Source organism: Anas platyrhynchos, chromosome 13, assembly GCF_047663525.1.
Source record: "Anas platyrhynchos isolate ZD024472 breed Pekin duck chromosome 13, IASCAAS_PekinDuck_T2T, whole genome shotgun sequence".
Classification (NCBI taxonomy): domain Eukaryota; kingdom Metazoa; phylum Chordata; class Aves; order Anseriformes; family Anatidae; genus Anas; species Anas platyrhynchos.
Window position 1 is genome coordinate 25,446,476 of NC_092599.1, and position 23,876 is coordinate 25,470,351.

At 42.7% G+C, this 23,876-nt stretch overlaps 3 protein-coding genes across 4 annotated transcripts; all 3 read right to left on the minus strand.

Moving 5' to 3' along the window:
• Nucleotides 1-574: 574 nt before the first annotated feature.
• LOC140003558 (RANBP2-like and GRIP domain-containing protein 8) lies at nt 575-7,542 on the minus strand. 2 transcript variants are annotated; one of them, XM_072044252.1, is made up of 6 exons: nt 7,451-7,542; nt 5,421-5,488; nt 4,792-4,903; nt 3,664-3,816; nt 2,723-2,780; nt 575-1,566 (listed from the first exon to the last, which is right to left on the minus strand). In XM_072044252.1, exons 1-6 carry the CDS (start codon nt 7,523-7,525, stop codon nt 1,460-1,462), a joined length of 573 nt encoding a protein of 190 aa, XP_071900353.1. In that variant the 5' UTR covers nt 7,526-7,542; the 3' UTR covers nt 575-1,459. The 2 variants fall into 2 exon arrangements, with proteins under 2 accessions (XP_071900353.1, XP_071900352.1); XM_072044251.1 differs by lacking the exon at nt 575-1,566 and having other exon boundaries at nt 2,368-2,780.
• A 299-nt stretch (nt 7,543-7,841) lies between these two features.
• Nucleotides 7,842-16,228, minus strand: LOC140003634 (uncharacterized). Its single transcript, XM_072044505.1, has 5 exons — nt 16,218-16,228; nt 15,570-15,846; nt 12,847-14,016; nt 12,462-12,585; nt 7,842-11,599 (listed from the first exon to the last, which is right to left on the minus strand). The coding sequence occupies exons 1-5, from the start codon at nt 16,226-16,228 to the stop codon at nt 8,889-8,891; spliced, it is 4,293 nt and encodes a 1,430-aa protein (XP_071900606.1). The 3' UTR covers nt 7,842-8,888.
• A 398-nt stretch (nt 16,229-16,626) lies between these two features.
• On the minus strand, nt 16,627-19,518 carry LOC140003612 (uncharacterized). The gene has a single exon (XM_072044444.1). The coding sequence runs from the start codon at nt 19,342-19,344 to the stop codon at nt 17,674-17,676; it is 1,671 nt and encodes a 556-aa protein (XP_071900545.1). The 5' UTR covers nt 19,345-19,518; the 3' UTR covers nt 16,627-17,673.
• Between the last annotated feature and the right edge of the window lie 4,358 nt (nt 19,519-23,876).

The following is a 23,876-nucleotide window of genomic DNA, read 5'->3' on the forward strand; positions in this document are numbered from 1 at the left end:
TCAAATCGGGTACCATCTGTATCATAATAAAGTGCATCACTTCATTCCTGCCAAATGTTTGTCTAGTCTGTTCCGAAGACCTGCAAATACTGGAAGCACCAGTCTTACTGACCTCTCTAACCCAGTGGTTAACTGCTTCATTTTAATCTAGTTTTCCCAAATTTCAACAGTAATCTGTACCTACACATCCCACAATTCATTGCACCATTCTGAACTGGAAACCACACCAAACTCACTAACAACAGTTTGGCACTTTTTATGCTAAATCTTTCATTTGGGGGTTTCAAACACTTTAAAGAAATAAGCATTATATCCAGCAAACATATGATGGCTTAAGAAAACTACAAGCAAGTTAAAATGTATGGGGAGCAATAAGAATCACTAAGTAAGTTATTGTACTTTTTTCATAGTTCCAAGTACTGCCTAAATGTCTTCATCAGCATCTTTTATTGCAGCGAAAGCTGCTTCACATCTGTGAAGCAATTTTTCTCGCTCAACTAGAGCACGTTCTCGTCTCTCAAGTTCCAGTGCATATTTCTCCTGTGCTGAATGCTCCCTCTATACCAAGGAAAAAAAATGTTGAAACGCCTTTGAAACACATGAAATTACCGATTTATAGTGAACTAGAATTCTTTCCTCTGCAGATATGCTTAGGTTTTGTTTTTAATTATAGTGTTACACAATAGCTGACTAATTAGAAGTATCCTAATGGCCATCTACATTCAATTGGATTTGCGGCAGGACTGCTTGGCCTTCCAAAATGCAGAATTCAACTCTGCATGGCTGTTCAAGTAACAGCATAGACAATTAAAAGTAGGATTTTGTTTCCAGAAGTTTTGGATAATGCTATTATCTGTAAGACAAAAGAGTCCAGTGCCCTAAACACTAGATTGCTGTATTGTTTCTTCAGTTAGTGGAAAGCACCTCTAGGAAAGTGGTGAGAAAAAAGATACGCACAATTCTTTTGATCTTGGATGGTGCAAAAGACAGTCCCAGCAGGAAATCTAGCAGAAGCACAGAAGCTGTTACAGAATAAAACCAATGCAGGTTTGGGAGCTCTTTAGTTAGTGGCCCAAGCCTGCTGGTGGATAAACTATTGGGAGTCACCAGCAGCAGAAAAGTAAAGGCAGAAGGGATGGTCTTCACAGAAGATCAAGTCAAGAGGGCAAGTGCTCTTGAATGCCCAGAGTGAAGAGCATAGTTTCAGGTGCTGTCAGGAAAAGCAGTGCTTGCAGGTGTTTCTCTCCATGCCAACACCGCATCACAAGACACAACTCTTGGAATAATAGCACTGTGTTCAAACTCCCTTCAGCAGAGCAAATCTCTGATCTAACCACTACCCATGTCATTACCAAGTCAGTGAACTAATTTAGGGGAAGAGGTGGATGATGACAGTGATATAGTTAGTAATTTCTGAATTCTCTGTCAAAAGTGAGAATCTTTGTAACATTACTGATCATTACAAAATGTCTGAGGCCATTACAGTTCCTACCTGGAGATTCTGACGGGCGACTTGCAGTTCGCTATTACTCTGACTTTTACCCAAATGGGATGGTAAGGTGTTATCTGTGGAGAAAAAGAACACACTTTACATTAAAAATATAGTCTTAAATAAATAAAGACTGCTTATCCAAACCAGCGAAAGTGTATTTTAAGCGTTTACAGCGACCAGCATAAAGCAAGACATATTGAAATGAAAAAGTAATCTCCTAAAGAATTACGGAGAAATGCTCAAAGTTTTGTTCCATGACTTGTTTGAATCAATCTATGCACGGACTGAAACATGAGGTAGCCAAAGTTTCCTTTTTGTTATGGCTTCAGGAAAGTGATTAACTGCTGAATAGACCCAGACCTCTCCTATTTCCCGTTGAGTGAAACACTTCAGAACTGCAATTTAACAAATTGCTACTGAGTAAATTAAGAGGAATTTAGTTGTATACAATGAGAGTTGATGTACAATAGTCACAGTTTCTCTGTTAAGAATTTAGTTTAGAATAAAGAGAAGCCAGTCCACCATTTAGGGAACCTGAGCACTTTCATTTCTGATAAAGGCTGCCTCACACTCGACTCTAAAAATACTAATAGATACGCCTCTTGCTCGAATATTTAGTCCTACCTAACCGACTACATTAGCAATGAGCGTGAGCACCCATATAGCCCCAATGCAAATTCCTTTTTGTCATTCCTGGTCCTCCCTTGTTCTGTCTTGAAGACCCAAGTGTACATCTTTGGCACAAATGACGATAACACAAACATTACTGCCCATTGTTCCAAACCAGTATTAGTCCGACACTGCCATTATTACAGAGCTGAATTCATTCTTAGGTGGTTAGAAACACATTCGGAGCCTGTATTCATAGGTCACATAGGAAGACAGACCTGCCTTCCCATTGACGCTTACCGATGTCCAAACACAAAGAGCTAAACAGGCAGCAGCAAATGAAAATGGATCAGAACAGACTAGAGAACACAGAAAGGATAGAAGTAGGGAAGTATGTGACAGATTCTTAAGAACCAAGCATAACAATACTGCTTCTCAGCAACATGTTACAGCATAAATTGGAACTCCTTACATATTCACTCCTCTTTTGGAGTGATTAGGGCCATACTAGCTGTTCAGTGTTGCTATCTGTCTTCTTACTGCAATACGAAGTATTTCTAGAAGAACCTCTGGTACAGACAGTCATGTTTATGCTGAGTTTCAGAGAGTAACGCCTCTTACCAACATCATATTTATGAAGTTCCGCTAGCGATGGTGCTTTACAATCCAGCAACTGCTCCTATTGAACATGAAGGCAACACATTAATATTTCATCTTGCATGTGGGCCTTTTCAACAACTACATTAACAGACAACTCTTGCCTCCACCACACAAACTACATTACTTAAACTATTAAAGCTGAAAAGCTTCCAGTTATTACGAAGCTTAATGAAACACTCAAACATTTAAAATAGGGAAAAAAAATCAGAATTTGTCTCTTATGGATGGCATGTTCAGCTTGTGAAACCATTTGGTTCAAAGGCAGCATACCCTGCCACAGAATAGCCTGTCTAAAACAAACATCTTAAGACTAAGTGTCATTGCTGCTGTGTTACACAAAACTAATACCTGTGCAAAAGTCAGACTGTGCGACTGAAGGCTTTTACGCAACAATCGAGAGTTAGAGCATTCCTTACTTTCTGCTCTATTTAATCCAAATTTAGAAAACAAACAAGCAGCATAGAGGGCAAGGAAGTCTGAGTTCTCAGGCCTGATACCTTCCTGCCAGTCACACAATAAATAGAGAACTGCCTACCTAGTCTTAACTTCTTGGATGTGACTACTAACATGATTTTCCTGCATTTTTGAAGACTGTCAACCCTGAAACCTTGACAAGTGTACGAAAGCCTGCAGTTGCAGTTTTCTTGAAAGCTAGACCGAAGTGTCAAATGGCAGAGAAATTAACATTTCTTTAAATAGAAGAATAGGAAATCTAGAAAAATAGAATACATTCTAGAAGAATTACATCTAAAGAATATTAATTCCATTAGATTTAATACTCAAGATTCTAAAATAATTTAGCCAGGAAGTTTTACAGAAGATGACACGGGAAAAGTGCTCCTCCAGTCAGACGCTAGAAGCTTCTGAACGTCACAGAACAGAGGTTGGAAATTGGCATTTACCTTCAACTTGTAAACAGCAGGGCTTCCAGGAAACAACTTAGCAGATTTTTCAACCCAGTATTTTGCTCTTTCATCAGTGACGGCATTATTGCACAGTAACTCCGCTATCTTCAGTACTAGATCTTTCTGCATTGGGTTCAACTCCACAGAACGCTAGTTTTCCCCATGCACGCACACCGGAAAAAAAGGCAGGAAAAAAAAGGTAACTTGATCTTGCAATCCACACAGAATGGGAAAGAAAATTATAACAGTCATTGAAAAGACACAGGTATTCAAATTAGACAGATCTATTAGTAAATACTTTTTGAATGAGTTAAGAAAGACCTCAGTTGCTAAATGCATCACTAGTCTACAGCACCCAGATACATCTGCTGCAACTCAAAAGAGCAAAAATTCAGAAAAGAAAGAATTTCCAAGGGAAAAAACGCAGAAGCCAGCTACTCTGCCCCCACCACCAGCTATACGCAGGCAGCTGGACTCTTACGTACCTTTAGTCTAACTCCATATAGACATTTTTGAAGAAATATATAATTAAGTCACACCCTACGACAAGCTGGGATGTATTGGCAACAAAACTTTTGAGCACATCCTCTCCCTCCCCAAAACCTGAACAAAGGCATTCTGATGGTGAATTTTTCATTGGGCAATCATATAAATAAATGTCAATTATGTTCGCCCTGCCCCATCTCACACCCCCCCAAACAAAACCCCCCAAAAAAGCAATAAATACGAACAACTAGAAAACACCCTAGGTCTAGTCTTCCAGTAGCAACTAGATTACTGCTGTCACCTGAGCCCTTGCTAAGAATCTGTCACTGCTGTCAAATTCCCTATCCAAAGGGCAATGTAAGATATGGAAAGAATTTAGTAGCAGCTAGCACAAAGACCCAGTCTAGGTCACAAAAGAATCATTATAAAAAAAAATACTGATGAAGCAAAACACATCAAATGAAGAATCCCCTCTGCAGTACGTCATATACACCTTTGGCAACAGAAAACATACATATTACACTTTTTCCACAAACATGTTTTCTTCTATGCATTTAAGAAAAGTCCAGAACAGAATGATTTTAAAAGTCCCTTTACAATGGATTAAAGCAGGACATCGGAGGTCGGTGGAGTACTTACCCTGTAACATCCAAAAGCTTCTTCTATGTTGTCCTCAGCTTCATAAATTTGTCCAAGAAATCTGTGTGCTCTCGCATCTCTCTTTTGCACACTGAGGTATGTAAATATATACCTATGGAGCAGGAAAAAAAGGATCAATATTCCTCAATAATACGAGTCCCTCTGTCCTCCCCCGCCCCCCCCCAGTGTCCACGGAAGCGGGGCAGGAATTTAACATGTGATACAGGAAATGCAGTCATGCTTGGTTCCAGATACCTGGTCTGGACCTTAAAGTACAGAACATTATTTTTACATGTACAGACGCTACTTATTTGCCACCAAGTATTGGTATTTACTAAAAAAAAAAAAAAAAAAAAAAAAAAAAAAAAAAGAGAAAGAAACTGTAACTGTAATTGCTTCATAATACAATGGAATAAAAGCCATTTCAAACAGCAAGTTTTTCAATATCACGTAACTAATTATCTAAGTTGCTGTTTTATAAAGATTTAAACAGCACTTGATACCCACATCTACTGCTACTGTAAAGCAGCATGATAGTGATCTTGATTTCTCCAGTCTACTTCATATTCACTTAGCTTTTCTAAAGTACTTTAGAGAACAGAATAGCAGAATACAGCAACGCGTATTACCTTTTAGCAAGTTCATATTCCTTTATTTCAAAATACAGCTTAGCGAACTGGAATCCTTTCAACGATTTCTGAACGGAAAACACACAACAAGCACATTTTAGATGTACAACACTTTCAAAGTAATTGCATAGGAAGACCCTTCTGATACTTTTTGAGAGACTGAATTTGATAACTAGTTATCAGCTCCAGTCCGCTCCTCATAACCAAAGTTTTGTTTTTGAAAGATGTGGGATTTGGAAAACAATGCTTTTCCTGTAACTGGCCAAGGCTACAAACGTGAAATTGAGGTTACTGGTGAAGCAAGCAACAAGCCTTAATACTTGTGACATTTCACAACCACTTCTTACTGAAGAGTGTAGAAGAAGTAGAAGAAGAGAGTCTGCTACATTTAAAGTACAGCCTGTTTTTTTCCCCCAATGTAACAATGTTGCAAAAAGAACCCCTAAAATCTGACAGAGTAAACAAAAAAGATGGTACTTAGTCCTGGTCTAGTACATATCACTCACAACTGTTTCAAGATAGGTAAAATGTTTTCTTCCCACCTAAGAAATCCCACCTACTCTCAGTTTATATACAAAATGCATCAATACAGTAATTTATTTCTGATGTCATCAGTCTGAGATAGCTTGAACACACTTGTTCTGGGGATGAAAGACGAAAGGTATTTAAGGAGGAATAAAACAAGGAAACGAAAGCGAGAAAAAGCAAAACAGAAAACTGAGCAAGCAAGAGGGCAAGATGGGAGAAGCACGGGCAGGAGGAAATGAGTCAAAGGAAAGAGCTAGAGAACTACAAAGTCACAAGCAAAAACTTCAAGGTAGAAGCTATTTTTAAATATGTATTTAAAATCCGAGCTCCCAACATCGGATCAAAAAGCAGGTTTTGTCTGTGAACTCCAAACTACTGGAGGTAGTTAGGCCCAACGACGCAAAACATTCGAAATACACTCAAATTGCTACTCCCCACCCCTCCCCCACCCCCAAGTGATCTATGTAAAACTTTAAGTGAATTTCAATGAAAACAGGCCTCCGCGTTTTCGGTCCATCTTTTCAGGTATCACTGACACGCCAGAGCGGACTCACGCTTGACACCTTGCGGACAGGGATGAAAAGCAACCTCAAAAGAAACGCTTGCAGCCTTGGCAGACCCTTCCCTCCGAAATCAACACAACAAGGAAACCAGTAACTATTCCCTCGGTGGACTGTGCTACACAGTCAGCTGTAAGCATCGCTCGAAAGTCAAAACTAAACGCGTCCGGTGGCCTTGAGCACAAGAAGAGGAGAGGAAATATTTTGTGTCGAGGCCACCGGGGAGTATCAACACTGTGGGAACGTATCAGTGCACCTGGCGGCGATGCACTTGACGCTGTCTAGCCCAAACAGTGCCCAAGTCGAACCCACAAAGTCACAGGACAGCTTTGCTGCTGCTGCTGCTGCTGCTGGGAAAGGCACCAACCAAAGGCACAGCCCCTGCACGCAGTCCCTACCGGATCACGCTTAGCTCGGGCACATTCACGCCGCTTCAAAGCAACTCCGAGCGGCAGGCCGGGATCTTTCAGGATTAGGGCCCGCTGAATCGCATCAGGCGGCTGAGCGTTTCCCAGCTAAAATGGGCACGGGTGGCGTTTGTCATCCCCGGGCCCGCTGGCTGACAGGGAGCGGAGCTGTGCGCCCCCAGCCCCCCTCGCTCGGCGCTGTCGCTTCAGCGAGCGGCCGGCCAGAAACCTCCACGGCGCCGCACGGAAAGGACACTGAAACTTGAAGGCGGCGCGGTGCTTCGTTTGTGAAGGAAAGTACCTCTCCCTCGCTCCGGCCCCGAGGAAAGCCCTGCTATAAAACCCCTCCTGTCCGTGAGGCGCCGCGGGGCAGGGGCAGGGGCAGGGGCAGGGGCAGCGGCAGCCCCAACCCTCCCCTCACGACGCCGGCCACCCCCCTAGCCCCCCACCCCACCCGGGACCCCACCGGGACCCCACCGGGACCCCCTCCGCCTCCCCCCCCGCCGGCCAAGGGAAGCGGCGAGGCCTCGCTCACCTCTCTCCGAGAAGCCGCAGAGGCCTGCACGGAGGCGACACAGCGCTCCACCTCGGCCTTGCTGCGCCTCAACATGGCGACCGCAGCAGCGCCGAGCCTGTCGCGTTAAAGGGGTGTAGCTGATTAACCGTCACGGGCCCGTTTGGATTCAGAGTACTGAACCAGTCGGACATTCACCAAAACTGGGGGTCCGTTCGGACAATCACCAAAAACGTAATAACCGCCTGGGGGTCCACTCAGACATTCACCAAAAACGTATTAACCACCTGGGGGTCCGTTCAGACATTCACCAACAATGCATTAACCGTCTGGGGGTCTGGTTAGATTCAGAACACTGAATTATCACGGATAATCACCCTCACCCAAGTCGCATTAATGAAAGCTATCACAATGCAATCAAGTATGGTTTATTACAGCAACAGATAATCAGGTTCTTTTGGATTGCCGGCGATAGTGACTGTCTGCAAAAGCAAGCTAATATGCATGAAATACACAGGCGTTATAGGTGTTATAGATGTGACAGGTGTTATAGGTGTTGCAGATGTTATAGGTGTTATAGGTGTTACAGATGTTATAGATGTTATAGATGGTATAGATGTTACAGGTGTTATAGGTGTTATAGGTGTTATGGGTGCACAGCCTAGAAATAAACGCGTTGAAAGGATCAAAGACTCTATATAGAGATTTATAAGCAAATATTCAGATCTCACCCAAAGGCGTCCCAATGGGGGGGGGAAGAGAGGCTCAGCCCGTCGACTGATCCCGGAAGTCAGGAGGTCCTAAGGATGCTGTATGTCCTCGGGATGGTATCTCCCCTGACGATGGTATCTTCCCTAACATCCCCTCTCTCTTGGGCCAATTTATATTATTTTCTGTCTTTTAGGTGGAGCTTGAGTGGCTCTAGTCAAGCATATCTTAGTTATGATTGGTGTAAAGTTTTCCCGTCTCCGTTTAAAGTAATAGGCTCCGAGAAATTCAGAGCGCATGCTCAGTGAGGGGTGGTCGCACCTTGGAGGCGGGTAGCTTTTGGGATGGAGGTGTGTTTTGGTATTATAATGATATTATAATGAGCAAAAAGAACACTAGGGTACAGCATTTGTCAAAACGTGACAGGTCTTTGGCTTAGGGTGGCAAAAAGTGCTGCTTTGTGCACAAGAACAATCGAGGTCCCACCTGATCACAGAGCCTAGCCGTGGTGTCTCCACTCCACTCCACGCTCCGTGGTGTTCCTTAGAGCTAGCACACCAAGTTTCCCCAGCGCGATAGTATCTAAGGTTGGGAGCCTAGGGAACGCTCAGATAATGCAGTTATGCCCTACCCTGAAAGCCTCTTCAAAGCTGTACCTTTTCCTTAAAAACGTGAATGTTAGTTTTATTTTCCTAGTTACTTCAGGCATTTACACCACATAATCCACCCCGTGACTATAGTCACTCAAGCTTCACGACAGTTGAAATATGTCGGGGATGTCACATACGTTCTCGGACTGAGGTTTATCGAGTGTATGTACATTTTGTAGGGATGCTAAACGTTTCATCATAAACCAGAGTTTAACATACAAACTAATTGTCAGTATAAAACACAATACAGTGAGTATTAGCAGAACAATAACAGGGTGAAGCATCTTGTTGAAGATTCCCTTGGCAGCTGGCGACCATCCAAACAAAGTGTCCCACCATCGGTGTCTCTCATCTCTCTTCACTCTTTCCATCACTCGATGTATTTCTTGTGCATCATGATGGACAGTAATCAGAGTCTTTTGTCCATTTTCTCGGACTTGTGTCATCAGCTGCTTCAGGTCCTCATGTACCAGCAATTTCTTCACCAAGGTGAGGTTCATTCCAATAGGAGTAGGCAGCAGTTCATGAAGCAGAATATAATTAGATGCAATAAGTTGATAAGAAGTGACAGGAGCTGAGTATTTAAAATCACATCCTAGAATTTTGGTAAAATTGCAAACACAAACATTAGAGTGATTACTGGTATCTACCACTGTATCATCTACGACTATAGAATCACAATGAGTTCTCATACAAACGCAACCTTTCCCAATATATATAAGTACAGTTTCAAGGGTTTCATTAGGATGTATCTCGAAGTGGCAAATATTTTGCTCAGTGTCAAGACAAATGTCTTGAGATTCCAGCGTGTTACTTTCACAGATGAAACCTTTTTGTTCACGCACAATGCATGCATTTACATCAATTGTTTGCCACTTTCCTCCCTTTTGATGGGCCCATACTTTATGTTCTTTAGGATAAAGTATAGTTCCATTATGATTGAGTCCTAATGCAATAATTGGATATACATTGTATACGGTGGCATTACTTATAGTAAGTATGAAGGCAACAATTTTATCATTTTCTGCATAATGGGTAAAGTTGACTAATTGCCACCAAGCTTGAAATTCTTTTTCAAATTCTGAAGCATTATCCCAAATCAATTTTCGAATTTCAGTGGGCAAAGTTCCTCCTTCTCCTTCTCTAATAATAGCTGCTGCTACAGATTGTATCCATAACTGCGCTTGGATACAGCTCAAGGCAAGGGAGGTATTGCCTTGGGCTTTTCCAAGGGCATTTACAATTAATTGATGATCATTTTCCTCAATTTGTTCCCAATGGGGTAAAATATCTGATAGAAGCCATTGATTTGCTCCTAAAGCCAATAAGGATGATTTTATTGGTTGTTCCAATTTCCTTAGGTCATCTGTAGTAGCAGTTACTCTACTCATTAAAACCTCAGCATCAATGCTATTTAATATACCTAATCCTGTCCCTAATAACCCAGTTGCATCCCGTGGCACGCGCTGAGATTGTTTTAGAGAACGTCCATGTAACCATGCTAACCAGCCGGTGTAGGCAGTTCTCAGAAAGGTGGTACATTTCGAGTTAATTTCAGAGATATTAATGTGCAGCGCTAGCTCTACCCTTTTTAGGGACCAACTAGGGTTAAAGAGAATTTGTTGTTGTCCCACATTTTTAATTATGTAAGGACCTGTTTTGAAGATGGAGGGAGTTAGACTAATGGGGGGCTGAGTTGGTTCATTTTCAAATATCTGCGGAGGCAGAGGCTTCTTATCCTTTGTAGTCGATGATGTTTCTGTATTAACCATGAATTCAAATAATATTTCTGTGCCTCTGTAACCCCAAAGACAGTACACAATTATAGGTTTAGTGAAAGTAAAATTGTACCAGCAATCAAAATTTGGTTCTGTTATTTTAGTACAATCAGTACTATAATTTTGTGGTCTAGTAGAATCAGTGTATACTGTCTTAATTTCAGTAGGCCGATTATAAGTGGATCCATTAGTTATTCGACAACCAATTTGTATTAGCTGGCCAGATGTGGCTTGAAGTTCAGCCATTTTTAGAGAATCATTCCAACTCCATTCATCTTTCAAAAATGTTTTGTTTCCCTGTAAAACTAAGGTAGATAAATTTAGGCTCCTTTTGTTCTGAGGTGTTCCAATGATTGCGCTGTATCGTGATAATGCATGATTCCAAGGATCATCATAAGGTGTTATGGTGTCACTGGGTATATTTCTACTTCCATACTGCAGTATATCAAATGTAATGTATGGTGTTAGGTCAGGTGGTGTAGTTGGTTCAGGCTCAACCACATCTATTTTGAATCTAAATAGTAGTCCTGTACACCGTGACTGCGACAGGCCTGAACCTGAGCAGTGTTGTTGCCATATACAAGTTACAATAGTGGGTTCTATCAGGGTAAAATTATACCAACAATCCCACTCATCCGTAGCACAGGATTTTGTAGTCACTTGGTTTCCAGATATTGTTATTAATGTGGCTTTCTCGTGAGTCGAGCCATTAACCATTCTACACCCCACTCGGATTTCTTCTCCTGTTCTTCCTTTTAGAAGCGGAAGCCATCTCTCATCCCAGCCCCACTCGTGTCTCGAAAACACCTCAGTTCCATGCATAACCACGGTAGCTAAGTTTAATTTTTCCTTTAAGGCTTGCGTTCCCAAAATACCAGTGTATTTAACATAGGCTTGGGACCACAGCCAGCCTGGTTCTCCTTGGCTGTAAACCAGAAGTGATCGCATCAAGGTCAGGGCGGAGCAAAGTATTATTAATCCAAACTGTTGATTCGTCATCTTCCAGCTGTCCATATGCTGTTCGCTCAGGGTTCCTGTAAACATAAAAAGAAAGAAAAGCATGCTCGGTTGTATTCAACCGGCAGGGTCAGAAAGAAGGTGATATCCACCGGGTGCTGATCCGGTGTGTTTTTCCTGAACAATCTTTAGCTTCCCATGCATAGGGATTTTTGGGAGTAGTTAGTGTCATGGGTACTATTCCAATCTGAGGCATTTTTACCAGCACAGGCTGTCCAGGAGAAAATCCTACAGTGTGCTTTTCCATTTTGGTATGATGCTTTTCTGTTTCAGTGTAGTGCTTTGGAGTGATGGTGGTAGAAGATGTACAGAAGGCTTTCATTTTGGGGCAGCCATCTCCACTCCATCTATTATTTATTTGATAGATGGCGTCATGTAACCGCAAATGCCATCCAGATTTGTGAGTATTTGCGAAACGTTTGACCAAACCATTAGTGCGTTCTACAATACCATTTGCTTGAGGATAATAGGGGGTGTGGAATACCCATCGGATCCCTTCCTCTCTGGCCCAGTCCTGTACCACTGCAGCTGTAAAATGTGAACCATTATCACTTTGAATTTCTTCAGGTAGGGGGAGTGTACTGAACCATCCTTTTAGTCCTTTTACCGTGTTTTCCCCAGTAGCTGATGCAAAAGCAGTAGCCATAGTGAGACCAGATATTACCTCTACTCCTACTAGAACATACTTCTTCCCTCCTGATGATCGCAATGGGCCGATGTAATCAATCTGCCAGGAGTGCCACAATGTTTTCCTGTCCCGAATGTGCAAGGGAGGTGCCTTACTCGGATGGTCCTTGTTAAGCCGTAAGCGACATTGGGAGCAGGCAGTCACCACTTGTTCACACAGTTTGACTGATACAGGCCATCCTCGAGCTATACCTTCCCGGTATAAGTCAGCCCGTCCGGTGTGGCCACGCTTAACATGTAACCATTCGAGCAACCGTTCCCATTCTTGGTTATCATTAGTGAGATCTACTTGACGCAACCGTGTGAGGCTATCTACCTGCTGATTGAATTGGGCAGCTACAGTGTTCGACTGATCATGTCCTTTTACCCATCCTATATGTAGTGTTCGCTGTTTTCCTATCTCTAACAGTTGTTTCCAACTTTCGGTTTGCCAGACTGGAACTCTATTTACCTGCCAATCATTAACTGCCCAGTGACCGATCCACTCAGTAGCTCCCTTAAAAACAGCATATGAGTCAGTATAAATATGGGTAGCACCATGTTGTGCGGCTAATAAAACTGCTCTGAGTTCCCCTACCTGTGCACTGCCTTCACCGGTTTCAATCAGTTTCTCTCCTGTGGCTACTTCCAATGCCACAGCCTTGTATTTCCACTTATTGTTTTCCCTATGAGACGAGGCATCTGTAAACCACACTCCTGTAAGATCACTGTCTTCCTTTAAAGGAGGTGCTTCCTGGATTGGAGATGGTTTGGTTGGTGGAAGCTGAAACAGGAGGGTACTATCTATGTCCTTTTGTAGTTTGGATATTTTAGTATTACCCTCAGTGATTGGCATAATCTCATTAATACCTTCTAGATAGGCATACCATTTACGAACCGTGGGTTTCTGGGCAATGCCAGCAGGTGGTATTGTTCCTTTACGGACTACATCCAGGATACGGAAAGGTCCTTGGACAATCACATTCTGTTTTCTCCTTAATTGCTCTGTCTGTTTCACTGCTCGCACTAAAGACAATAATCCCTTCTCAAGATCCGAATATCTTCTTTCAGTATCACTGAAAGAGTGGGAGCTGAATTCCAGTGGTCTCTCGGGTCCCTCTGGTCCCCTTTGCCATAAGTTACAATGAGAGCCATGTTCACTGAACCCCCATTCCACATGGATAGGGTCAGTAGGGTGTATAGGACCAAGCTGTTGGAACAACCTCAATTCCTTTATTAATAATTCTATTGCATTAGTATGCTGTTCAGTCCACTCCCATGATTTTCCTTTCCTAAGCAAGTTATAGAGAGGACGCGCAATGATAGCAAAACCTGGGATATGTTTACGCCAGTAACTTAAAGCACCCAATACTTGTTGTAATTCCTTTACACTAGAAGGTCTTTGTCCGTGTTCTATTTTTTCCAGCGTGTCCTGAGGAATAGAGGCAGCTCCATTAACCCACCATACTCCTAGGAATTTAACTTCCTGAGCAGGCCCTTGGCACTTTGAGTCAGGGATTTCCAATCCTAAATCAGTCAGTGTCTTCCGGATATTTTCCATTGTGCCTTTTACGCTTTCCTGATCCTTTCCCCCTATCAGGATATCATCTATATACTGATATACTGTGTTGTCCGGTGGAATAGGAATTTCTGCTAGAATTTTAGCCAAAGTATTGTGGGCAATCGTGGGAGAATGCTTGTATCCTTGTGGAAGCCTATTAAAAGTATATTGGATTCCTTTCCAGGTGAAAGCAAACTGAGCTTTGTCCTGCTCAAGGAGAGGAATCATAAAAAACATATCTTTAACATCCAAAGCAGCCATCCAAGGATGGGCAGCGCCTTGTATTAATGTCACTATTTCTGCTATGTTTGGGACTGCAGCAGTTAAAGGTGCGGTGTTAGCATTTAACTGTCTGTAGTCCACGGTAAAGCGCCACTGCCCAGTTGATTTCTTTACTGGCCACACTGGTGAATTATAAGGTGAATGGGTCCTTTTAATAATGCCTCTTTCTTCCAATTCTGTTACCACCCCGTCAATCCCCATAAGTGCTGCTGCTGGCAACGGATATTGCCGAACATTAGTAATTTTAGAGGGAGGTAAGGGTATAGATGTTTGTAGCAGGCTCAATTTTACTGTGTCCGAATCCCTTTGATATGTCGCGAAACTCCACACTGTTCCATCAGGGAGTTTCCACATACGACCACGCAGTACGTCAAATCCTAAAATATTAGTGTATGCAGCACCAACTAATACTTCTACCCTGGTTAATTTTTGTTCCTCTGGCAACCAGAGCGAAATTTTTGCGGTAGGGCATTGTTTTTCCACACCATCGATTCCTGTAAATTTAACCCTGCGTCGACCAGGTGTTATACCCAGGGTCTGTGCGGTCTCATGTGTGATTACTGACATTTGAGCCCCAGTATCAATAAGAAAATTTACCAATATTTTTCGGGGTCCAACAGGAATGGCAATGATAGGGTCAGATTGTTCATTAGAGAGCCATTGAATTGCTAATACCCGCCGAGCAGGGTGGCTCACTGCCCTCCCCGGGGATAGGAGTTTTTTTGCTGGGATTCTGTTTTGTCACTTAAGCTTGGTGCCGAAGGTGTACATTCTTTATGGACGGGATTTTTTCCTGTTAAGCAATCCCCTCCATCTGGAACATTTTTCTTACCCAGAGATTGGACTAATGTACGGAGGTCATCTAGAGAAGCACCACGCAAGAGTGGTCGGGATGCACCCAAAGCTAGGGCCTTACGCCAGAGCTCATCCCGTTCTTTATTAAATTTGAACCTGTTTTTAAAATTAGGGTATCTGGGATTTTTAGTGTGGATTTGGCGGACTCGCCGAGAGTGATCTTGGGGCTTAATACTGGATGAATTAATCCAGCCCATTCGGCGTCCGTATTTATCTAGGTCTTGGACAAATTCACTCCATGTGGGAATAGGAAAGTTTGGATTCCGTCTACGACCACGATCACCATCCCTATGAGCAGCTTGTATACGATCCTGGGTGTTTGCTACAAACATTTTAAGACAATCAGGGAGCCCACGGATAAGAGGGGTTAACCGAACCGGATCAATAGGAGCTAACATCGGGGATTTCCTAAATTCATCTCTTTCATATATCGCCTGAATACAGGCTGCTTTTTGTACTGCTACAGCCAGGTCAGAATAGCCTGTAGCTCTAATTTCCAGAGGTTCCCCTCTCTCTTGGGGATCTATACCACCTGCCCAATATGCTGCCCGTGCAGTGATAGAATAACTATGGTCTCCTGGTGTGGTAGTTAAAAATACTCCAGGTCCCCAAAAGCCACCTGCTTCTTCCTCACTCAACATAATTCGATCTCCTCCTTCGAGAGAAACTCGCCACACATATTCCACTTCCGATTCCCCTGGTCGCCTTGAGAACTTCTCCTGTATTTTAATCAACTCCGCCGGTGACCACGGAATCGTTCGCACAGTAGTGCGGATTTCATCATTGTCATCAACAGTAGTCTCAGTCTTAACCAAAGGTCTCAAGGAAATCGATTGAGGTTCAGGGTCAGAAACCTCTTCAACACCATCATCATCGTCAGACCAGATATCACCATCCCAACTTTCAGGGTCTGCATTATACAACAGTCTACGAATCTGCTTAACCGGAGCGCAAGGCTGTATTTTAGTTAACAGATGACTAACCCTTTCCAGCAATTGTTTAAGATAATTATTTTCACTCACGAGTTTATCCACTCTAACTCCTAATGCCTTTCCTGTCTCCCTTTCAAAGGCCAATGATGACTTCAATATTTCATTCTCTGATTTCAAAGCGGTATGTTCCGCATCAGAGATCAGTTTGGGAGCAGGAGTTTCCTTAGCTTCTTGCTGAGCACAAGTCAAACAAGCTCCTAACACAGCACAAATCGCACTTTTACCCTTTCTTAGACCAATCCTTCGTGAAGCCTGACACTGCTCAATGCGCTCCACCACCTTTTCCTCATCTTTCCAAAACTTTTGGGCCCATTCCTTCCCCGCCTGGGAAGGGGCACATTTGTATTTCTGCAGAAGTTTATCCATAGCAATCCTGCCGACTACGCCAATTTTACTGTCGCGTTAAAGGGGTGTAGCTGATTAACCGTCACGGGCCCGTTTGGATTCAGAGTACTGAACCAGTCGGACATTCACCAAAACTGGGGGTCCGTTCGGACAATCACCAAAAACGTAATAACCGCCTGGGGGTCCACTCAGACATTCACCAAAAACGTATTAACCACCTGGGGGTCCGTTCAGACATTCACCAACAATGCATTAACCGTCTGGGGGTCTGGTTAGATTCAGAACACTGAATTATCACGGATAATCACCCTCACCCAAGTCGCATTAATGAAAGCTATCACAATGCAATCAAGTATGGTTTATTACAGCAACAGATAATCAGGTTCTTTTGGATTGCCGGCGATAGTGACTGTCTGCAAAAGCAAGCTAATATGCATGAAATACACAGGCGTTATAGGTGTTATAGATGTGACAGGTGTTATAGGTGTTGCAGATGTTATAGGTGTTATAGGTGTTACAGATGTTATAGATGTTATAGATGGTATAGATGTTACAGGTGTTATAGGTGTTATAGGTGTTATGGGTGCACAGCCTAGAAATAAACGCGTTGAAAGGATCAAAGACTCTATATAGAGATTTATAAGCAAATATTCAGATCTCACCCAAAGGCGTCCCAATGGGGGGGGGAAGAGAGGCTCAGCCCGTCGACTGATCCCGGAAGTCAGGAGGTCCTAAGGATGCTGTATGTCCTCGGGATGGTATCTCCCCTGACGATGGTATCTTCCCTAACATCCCCTCTCTCTTGGGCCAATTTATATTATTTTCTGTCTTTTAGGTGGAGCTTGAGTGGCTCTAGTCAAGCATATCTTAGTTATGATTGGTGTAAAGTTTTCCCGTCTCCGTTTAAAGTAATAGGCTCCGAGAAATTCAGAGCGCATGCTCAGTGAGGGGTGGTCGCACCTTGGAGGCGGGTAGCTTTTGGGATGGAGGTGTGTTTTGGTATTATAATGATATTATAATGAGCAAAAAGAACACTAGGGTACAGCATTTGTCAAAACGTGACAGGTCTTTGGCTTAGGGTGGCAAAAAGTGCTGCTTTGTGCACAAGAACAATCGAGGTCCCACCTGATCACAGAGCCTAGCCGTGGTGTCTCCACTCCACTCCACGCTCCGTGGTGTTCCTTAGAGCTAGCACACCAAGTTTCCCCAGCGCGATAGTATCTAAGGTTGGGAGCCTAGGGAACGCTCAGATAATGCAGTTATGCCCTACCCTGAAAGCCTCTTCAAAGCTGTACCTTTTCCTTAAAAACGTGAATGTTAGTTTTATTTTCCTAGTTACTTCAGGCATTTACACCACATAATCCACCCCGTGACTATAGTCACTCAAGCTTCACGACAGTTGAAATATGTCGGGGATGTCACATACGTTCTCGGACTGAGGTTTATCGAGTGTATGTACATTTTGTAGGGATGCTAAACGTTTCATCATAAACCAGAGTTTAACATACAAACTAATTGTCAGTATAAAACACAATACAGTGAGTATTAGCAGAACAATAACAGGGTGAAGCATCTTGTTGAAGATTCCCTTGGCAGCTGGCGACCATCCAAACAAAGTGTCCCACCATCGGTGTCTCTCATCTCTCTTCACTCTTTCCATCACTCGATGTATTTCTTGTGCATCATGATGGACAGTAATCAGAGTCTTTTGTCCATTTTCTCGGACTTGTGTCATCAGCTGCTTCAGGTCCTCATGTACCAGCAATTTCTTCACCAAGGTGAGGTTCATTCCAATAGGAGTAGGCAGCAGTTCATGAAGCAGAATATAATTAGATGCAATAAGTTGATAAGAAGTGACAGGAGCTGAGTATTTAAAATCACATCCTAGAATTTTGGTAAAATTGCAAACACAAACATTAGAGTGATTACTGGTATCTACCACTGTATCATCTACGACTATAGAATCACAATGAGTTCTCATACAAACGCAACCTTTCCCAATATATATAAGTACAGTTTCAAGGGTTTCATTAGGATGTATCTCGAAGTGGCAAATATTTTGCTCAGTGTCAAGACAAATGTCTTGAGATTCCAGCGTGTTACTTTCACAGATGAAACCTTTTTGTTCACGCACAATGCATGCATTTACATCAATTGTTTGCCACTTTCCTCCCTTTTGATGGGCCCATACTTTATGTTCTTTAGGATAAAGTATAGTTCCATTATGATTGAGTCCTAATGCAATAATTGGATATACATTGTATACGGTGGCATTACTTATAGTAAGTATGAAGGCAACAATTTTATCATTTTCTGCATAATGGGTAAAGTTGACTAATTGCCACCAAGCTTGAAATTCTTTTTCAAATTCTGAAGCATTATCCCAAATCAATTTTCGAATTTCAGTGGGCAAAGTTCCTCCTTCTCCTTCTCTAATAATAGCTGCTGCTACAGATTGTATCCATAACTGCGCTTGGATACAGCTCAAGGCAAGGGAGGTATTGCCTTGGGCTTTTCCAAGGGCATTTACAATTAATTGATGATCATTTTCCTCAATTTGTTCCCAATGGGGTAAAATATCTGATAGAAGCCATTGATTTGCTCCTAAAGCCAATAAGGATGATTTTATTGGTTGTTCCAATTTCCTTAGGTCATCTGTAGTAGCAGTTACTCTACTCATTAAAACCTCAGCATCAATGCTATTTAATATACCTAATCCTGTCCCTAATAACCCAGTTGCATCCCGTGGCACGCGCTGAGATTGTTTTAGAGAACGTCCATGTAACCATGCTAACCAGCCGGTGTAGGCAGTTCTCAGAAAGGTGGTACATTTCGAGTTAATTTCAGAGATATTAATGTGCAGCGCTAGCTCTACCCTTTTTAGGGACCAACTAGGGTTAAAGAGAATTTGTTGTTGTCCCACATTTTTAATTATGTAAGGACCTGTTTTGAAGATGGAGGGAGTTAGACTAATGGGGGGCTGAGTTGGTTCATTTTCAAATATCTGCGGAGGCAGAGGCTTCTTATCCTTTGTAGTCGATGATGTTTCTGTATTAACCATGAATTCAAATAATATTTCTGTGCCTCTGTAACCCCAAAGACAGTACACAATTATAGGTTTAGTGAAAGTAAAATTGTACCAGCAATCAAAATTTGGTTCTGTTATTTTAGTACAATCAGTACTATAATTTTGTGGTCTAGTAGAATCAGTGTATACTGTCTTAATTTCAGTAGGCCGATTATAAGTGGATCCATTAGTTATTCGACAACCAATTTGTATTAGCTGGCCAGATGTGGCTTGAAGTTCAGCCATTTTTAGAGAATCATTCCAACTCCATTCATCTTTCAAAAATGTTTTGTTTCCCTGTAAAACTAAGGTAGATAAATTTAGGCTCCTTTTGTTCTGAGGTGTTCCAATGATTGCGCTGTATCGTGATAATGCATGATTCCAAGGATCATCATAAGGTGTTATGGTGTCACTGGGTATATTTCTACTTCCATACTGCAGTATATCAAATGTAATGTATGGTGTTAGGTCAGGTGGTGTAGTTGGTTCAGGCTCAACCACATCTATTTTGAATCTAAATAGTAGTCCTGTACACCGTGACTGCGACAGGCCTGAACCTGAGCAGTGTTGTTGCCATATACAAGTTACAATAGTGGGTTCTATCAGGGTAAAATTATACCAACAATCCCACTCATCCGTAGCACAGGATTTTGTAGTCACTTGGTTTCCAGATATTGTTATTAATGTGGCTTTCTCGTGAGTCGAGCCATTAACCATTCTACACCCCACTCGGATTTCTTCTCCTGTTCTTCCTTTTAGAAGCGGAAGCCATCTCTCATCCCAGCCCCACTCGTGTCTCGAAAACACCTCAGTTCCATGCATAACCACGGTAGCTAAGTTTAATTTTTCCTTTAAGGCTTGCGTTCCCAAAATACCAGTGTATTTAACATAGGCTTGGGACCACAGCCAGCCTGGTTCTCCTTGGCTGTAAACCAGAAGTGATCGCATCAAGGTCAGGGCGGAGCAAAGTATTATTAATCCAAACTGTTGATTCGTCATCTTCCAGCTGTCCATATGCTGTTCGCTCAGGGTTCCTGTAAACATAAAAAGAAAGAAAAGCATGCTCGGTTGTATTCAACCGGCAGGGTCAGAAAGAAGGTGATATCCACCGGGTGCTGATCCGGTGTGTTTTTCCTGAACAATCTTTAGCTTCCCATGCATAGGGATTTTTGGGAGTAGTTAGTGTCATGGGTACTATTCCAATCTGAGGCATTTTTACCAGCACAGGCTGTCCAGGAGAAAATCCTACAGTGTGCTTTTCCATTTTGGTATGATGCTTTTCTGTTTCAGTGTAGTGCTTTGGAGTGATGGTGGTAGAAGATGTACAGAAGGCTTTCATTTTGGGGCAGCCATCTCCACTCCATCTATTATTTATTTGATAGATGGCGTCATGTAACCGCAAATGCCATCCAGATTTGTGAGTATTTGCGAAACGTTTGACCAAACCATTAGTGCGTTCTACAATACCATTTGCTTGAGGATAATAGGGGGTGTGGAATACCCATCGGATCCCTTCCTCTCTGGCCCAGTCCTGTACCACTGCAGCTGTAAAATGTGAACCATTATCACTTTGAATTTCTTCAGGTAGGGGGAGTGTACTGAACCATCCTTTTAGTCCTTTTACCGTGTTTTCCCCAGTAGCTGATGCAAAAGCAGTAGCCATAGTGAGACCAGATATTACCTCTACTCCTACTAGAACATACTTCTTCCCTCCTGATGATCGCAATGGGCCGATGTAATCAATCTGCCAGGAGTGCCACAATGTTTTCCTGTCCCGAATGTGCAAGGGAGGTGCCTTACTCGGATGGTCCTTGTTAAGCCGTAAGCGACATTGGGAGCAGGCAGTCACCACTTGTTCACACAGTTTGACTGATACAGGCCATCCTCGAGCTATACCTTCCCGGTATAAGTCAGCCCGTCCGGTGTGGCCACGCTTAACATGTAACCATTCGAGCAACCGTTCCCATTCTTGGTTATCATTAGTGAGATCTACTTGACGCAACCGTGTGAGGCTATCTACCTGCTGATTGAATTGGGCAGCTACAGTGTTCGACTGATCATGTCCTTTTACCCATCCTATATGTAGTGTTCGCTGTTTTCCTATCTCTAACAGTTGTTTCCAACTTTCGGTTTGCCAGACTGGAACTCTATTTACCTGCCAATCATTAACTGCCCAGTGACCGATCCACTCAGTAGCTCCCTTAAAAACAGCATATGAGTCAGTATAAATATGGGTAGCACCATGTTGTGCGGCTAATAAAACTGCTCTGAGTTCCCCTACCTGTGCACTGCCTTCACCGGTTTCAATCAGTTTCTCTCCTGTGGCTACTTCCAATGCCACAGCCTTGTATTTCCACTTATTGTTTTCCCTATGAGACGAGGCATCTGTAAACCACACTCCTGTAAGATCACTGTCTTCCTTTAAAGGAGGTGCTTCCTGGATTGGAGATGGTTTGGTTGGTGGAAGCTGAAACAGGAGGGTACTATCTATGTCCTTTTGTAGTTTGGATATTTTAGTATTACCCTCAGTGATTGGCATAATCTCATTAATACCTTCTAGATAGGCATACCATTTACGAACCGTGGGTTTCTGGGCAATGCCAGCAGGTGGTATTGTTCCTTTACGGACTACATCCAGGATACGGAAAGGTCCTTGGACAATCACATTCTGTTTTCTCCTTAATTGCTCTGTCTGTTTCACTGCTCGCACTAAAGACAATAATCCCTTCTCAAGATCCGAATATCTTCTTTCAGTATCACTGAAAGAGTGGGAGCTGAATTCCAGTGGTCTCTCGGGTCCCTCTGGTCCCCTTTGCCATAAGTTACAATGAGAGCCATGTTCACTGAACCCCCATTCCACATGGATAGGGTCAGTAGGGTGTATAGGACCAAGCTGTTGGAACAACCTCAATTCCTTTATTAATAATTCTATTGCATTAGTATGCTGTTCAGTCCACTCCCATGATTTTCCTTTCCTAAGCAAGTTATAGAGAGGACGCGCAATGATAGCAAAACCTGGGATATGTTTACGCCAGTAACTTAAAGCACCCAATACTTGTTGTAATTCCTTTACACTAGAAGGTCTTTGTCCGTGTTCTATTTTTTCCAGCGTGTCCTGAGGAATAGAGGCAGCTCCATTAACCCACCATACTCCTAGGAATTTAACTTCCTGAGCAGGCCCTTGGCACTTTGAGTCAGGGATTTCCAATCCTAAATCAGTCAGTGTCTTCCGGATATTTTCCATTGTGCCTTTTACGCTTTCCTGATCCTTTCCCCCTATCAGGATATCATCTATATACTGATATACTGTGTTGTCCGGTGGAATAGGAATTTCTGCTAGAATTTTAGCCAAAGTATTGTGGGCAATCGTGGGAGAATGCTTGTATCCTTGTGGAAGCCTATTAAAAGTATATTGGATTCCTTTCCAGGTGAAAGCAAACTGAGCTTTGTCCTGCTCAAGGAGAGGAATCATAAAAAACATATCTTTAACATCCAAAGCAGCCATCCAAGGATGGGCAGCGCCTTGTATTAATGTCACTATTTCTGCTATGTTTGGGACTGCAGCAGTTAAAGGTGCGGTGTTAGCATTTAACTGTCTGTAGTCCACGGTAAAGCGCCACTGCCCAGTTGATTTCTTTACTGGCCACACTGGTGAATTATAAGGTGAATGGGTCCTTTTAATAATGCCTCTTTCTTCCAATTCTGTTACCACCCCGTCAATCCCCATAAGTGCTGCTGCTGGCAACGGATATTGCCGAACATTAGTAATTTTAGAGGGAGGTAAGGGTATAGATGTTTGTAGCAGGCTCAATTTTACTGTGTCCGAATCCCTTTGATATGTCGCGAAACTCCACACTGTTCCATCAGGGAGTTTCCACATACGACCACGCAGTACGTCAAATCCTAAAATATTAGTGTATGCAGCACCAACTAATACTTCTACCCTGGTTAATTTTTGTTCCTCTGGCAACCAGAGCGAAATTTTTGCGGTAGGGCATTGTTTTTCCACACCATCGATTCCTGTAAATTTAACCCTGCGTCGACCAGGTGTTATACCCAGGGTCTGTGCGGTCTCATGTGTGATTACTGACATTTGAGCCCCAGTATCAATAAGAAAATTTACCAATATTTTTCGGGGTCCAACAGGAATGGCAATGATAGGGTCAGATTGTTCATTAGAGAGCCATTGAATTGCTAATACCCGCCGAGCAGGGTGGCTCACTGCCCTCCCCGGGGATAGGAGTTTTTTTGCTGGGATTCTGTTTTGTCACTTAAGCTTGGTGCCGAAGGTGTACATTCTTTATGGACGGGATTTTTTCCTGTTAAGCAATCCCCTCCATCTGGAACATTTTTCTTACCCAGAGATTGGACTAATGTACGGAGGTCATCTAGAGAAGCACCACGCAAGAGTGGTCGGGATGCACCCAAAGCTAGGGCCTTACGCCAGAGCTCATCCCGTTCTTTATTAAATTTGAACCTGTTTTTAAAATTAGGGTATCTGGGATTTTTAGTGTGGATTTGGCGGA